The 2,256-nt window shown below is 37.6% G+C and overlaps 1 protein-coding gene across 1 annotated transcript; it reads right to left on the reverse strand.

Annotated features, from left to right (window-relative positions):
* Nucleotides 1-299: 299 nt before the first annotated feature.
* Nucleotides 300-1,196, reverse strand: LOC139819390 (uncharacterized). The gene is made up of 2 exons (XM_071788690.1): nt 632-1,196; nt 300-351 (listed from the first exon to the last, which is right to left on the reverse strand). The coding sequence occupies exons 1-2, from the start codon at nt 1,145-1,147 to the stop codon at nt 322-324; spliced, it is 546 nt and encodes a 181-aa protein (XP_071644791.1). The 5' UTR covers nt 1,148-1,196; the 3' UTR covers nt 300-321.
* Nucleotides 1,197-2,256: the final 1,060 nt, after the last annotated feature.

Below are 2,256 nucleotides of genomic sequence, written 5' to 3' on the forward strand. Positions count from 1 at the left end.
TCTCCTGCCTCTCTGCCAGAGATAGTTTCTTAGCCTTTTCACAATTCACACAGTTATGCCGTTCGTCACAAAAAATGCATTTAGAGTCGATCGTTTCATTTACTGTTAAAAGTCCTGCCGCCGTTGGTGTTTTCGACGCTTCCTGTTTCGTTCTCTTATTCCTATCCTTCACCTTTGCCTCTGAGGTGATGCCGAAACCACTAACAACCATTTCAATTCTTTGTTCTGCCTGAACCTCTTCCGCCAAAAACGACATGAGGTTAGTGAGCCTGTCCTTTGCGACGGTAGCGCCAGACGATGCCGGTGATCGCTGTCAAACTCTCAATGTCTCCTCCGGCAGCGAAGATTCCACTAGAGGATACAACATGGCCGCACACATTTCAGTAGTGACACCAAGCGACTCGAGCGCTCTCAACTGCGTTTCGAGCTTATCGAACAGGTTACCGACGGATGGCTTCTTTCCCGACTTATTGGTGTTGTTCAACACCAACTTGAGCAGCTCGCGCACGTATAGCTCAATTAACAAATCGCTTTTACCGAATCTTGATTTTAAACTGTCTATGACTTTGTCATAATTTTCCGCGATCGGTGGATGACTATTCACGAGATCACTAGCTCTAGAATCCTTTACCATAGCCTGAACTAAATATTGGAATTCATCTTCCTTGGTAATCTGTTGATCTTCGTGGATATTCTTAAAGAGACTCCAAAATTGCAGCCACTCGCGTAACTCTCCGCTGAATTTCTGTAACTCGATCTTCGGTAGCTTGAATCGTTTATCTTGGATGGCTTGTTCGTTGTCACGTCTGTTCCTTGGTTGAACAGCCTCGCCGTCATTTGCAATTGGGGGCGTCGGTTGCATCAGATTCGTAACTTGTGTCTTGATGCGATAATACTTGAGACGATATTCATCGCATGTCGCGGATTCTTCTTCGAGGTCCTGATCCGTCATTTCTTCTTGATCGAGTAGTAACTGTTGCAACTTATCGTTGAGATCCTCGATTTCACTGGCTTTATCTTTTAACAACGCAAACTGTGCTTGTATATCCTCGATTGCTGCGTCTCTACTTATATTCGTTGAGAGCCAGTTGTATGTCCTTGTGAATGCCGCACGCGCGGTTTTCCTTAACTTCTTGCAGTTATCCATGATCACACGAGATTATTTACGCCAGAGTCCTGTCACGGTCGCCAGATGTTCAAAAACTTGAACTGAATAAGATGCGTAAATAAGGCACGGATATGTAAGGAATGATATCTTTATTCGGGATTTCTCAAGAACGCATGTGTCGCTAGCATATCTCAACGAACTCTGCCCGCACACACTCATACCACACAAGAGACAAGCCTGCCAACTACTCGAAAAATAAGAATTTTCTCTCACAAGCCACACAAGCGCTCTCTAACAAAGTTCTCTCTCTACAGGTATAATTTAATTAGATGGTTATACTCCGGGATGAAATCAGATAGTCTGGAGTTAGAGACAGTGACGGGAATTTCACGCGAATAACCTTTGTAAAACAGAGCAGTTATTAAAGTCTATCTTTTATTTAACTTGTCGTGTACATTGTTCCGTTTTCCCCCTGGAATCAAAAAACCCCGGGTCCCACAAAAAAGGGACACAATAAAAGGTATTCATTGCTAGGAGATAAATAATTTCAAATCTTGTAATTTAATAAGTATGTACTTTTTTTTTATTTTGTATTAATGTCACTCTTTCCATTGTTTTAGAAATAAAACAACACAAAAAAAAGAAATATATATTTAATTACATGGTAAAATAACATTTTGCTAAACAAGTGCAAATAATATAATCATTTCCATATATTTTTGATTGCTGAGCACAAATTGGTTATCTAAATTTTTCTATTACATTTTAATAAAAAAAAGGGATATAATGAGCTAGAAAGGATAATTTTTATAGATTTTATGATGTTGTAGGTTTGCTAGAAAATTTTAAATTTTATTATATCATGCAAAAATACTTATAAACTTTAAGTTCTTAAATAAATTTTATTTTATTTCAGTAATAAGTAATAAATTATTCAATAATTATACATTTTTGAGACATTACTATTTAAAAATTGGTTAGCATTAATATTACTGTATTAACAAAAAAAAATAGTTATTAAATTGTGTTGTAATGTCAAATTTGATAAATTTTTCCTCTCTAAAAATGGCATGTTAATTGAGTGAATTTCATTTGTATCGAAGAATTGAGGCCTCTTTTTCCGCGATGCTGATTGGTTGTCTCGAATT

This window comes from Temnothorax longispinosus, chromosome 9 (genome assembly GCF_030848805.1).
Source record: "Temnothorax longispinosus isolate EJ_2023e chromosome 9, Tlon_JGU_v1, whole genome shotgun sequence".
Classification (NCBI taxonomy): domain Eukaryota; kingdom Metazoa; phylum Arthropoda; class Insecta; order Hymenoptera; family Formicidae; genus Temnothorax; species Temnothorax longispinosus.

Bases quoted from the DNA above. Each gene is read 5' to 3' on its own strand.
- LOC139819390 (XM_071788690.1), bottom strand. From the start codon at position 1,147: ATGGATAACTGCAAGAAGTTAAGGAAAACCGCGCGTGCGGCATTCACA. The intron at 352-631 runs GTAAAGGATTCT...TGTATCCTCTAG, and splicing joins AATATTTAGTTCAGGCTATG to TGGAATCTTCGCTGCCGGAG.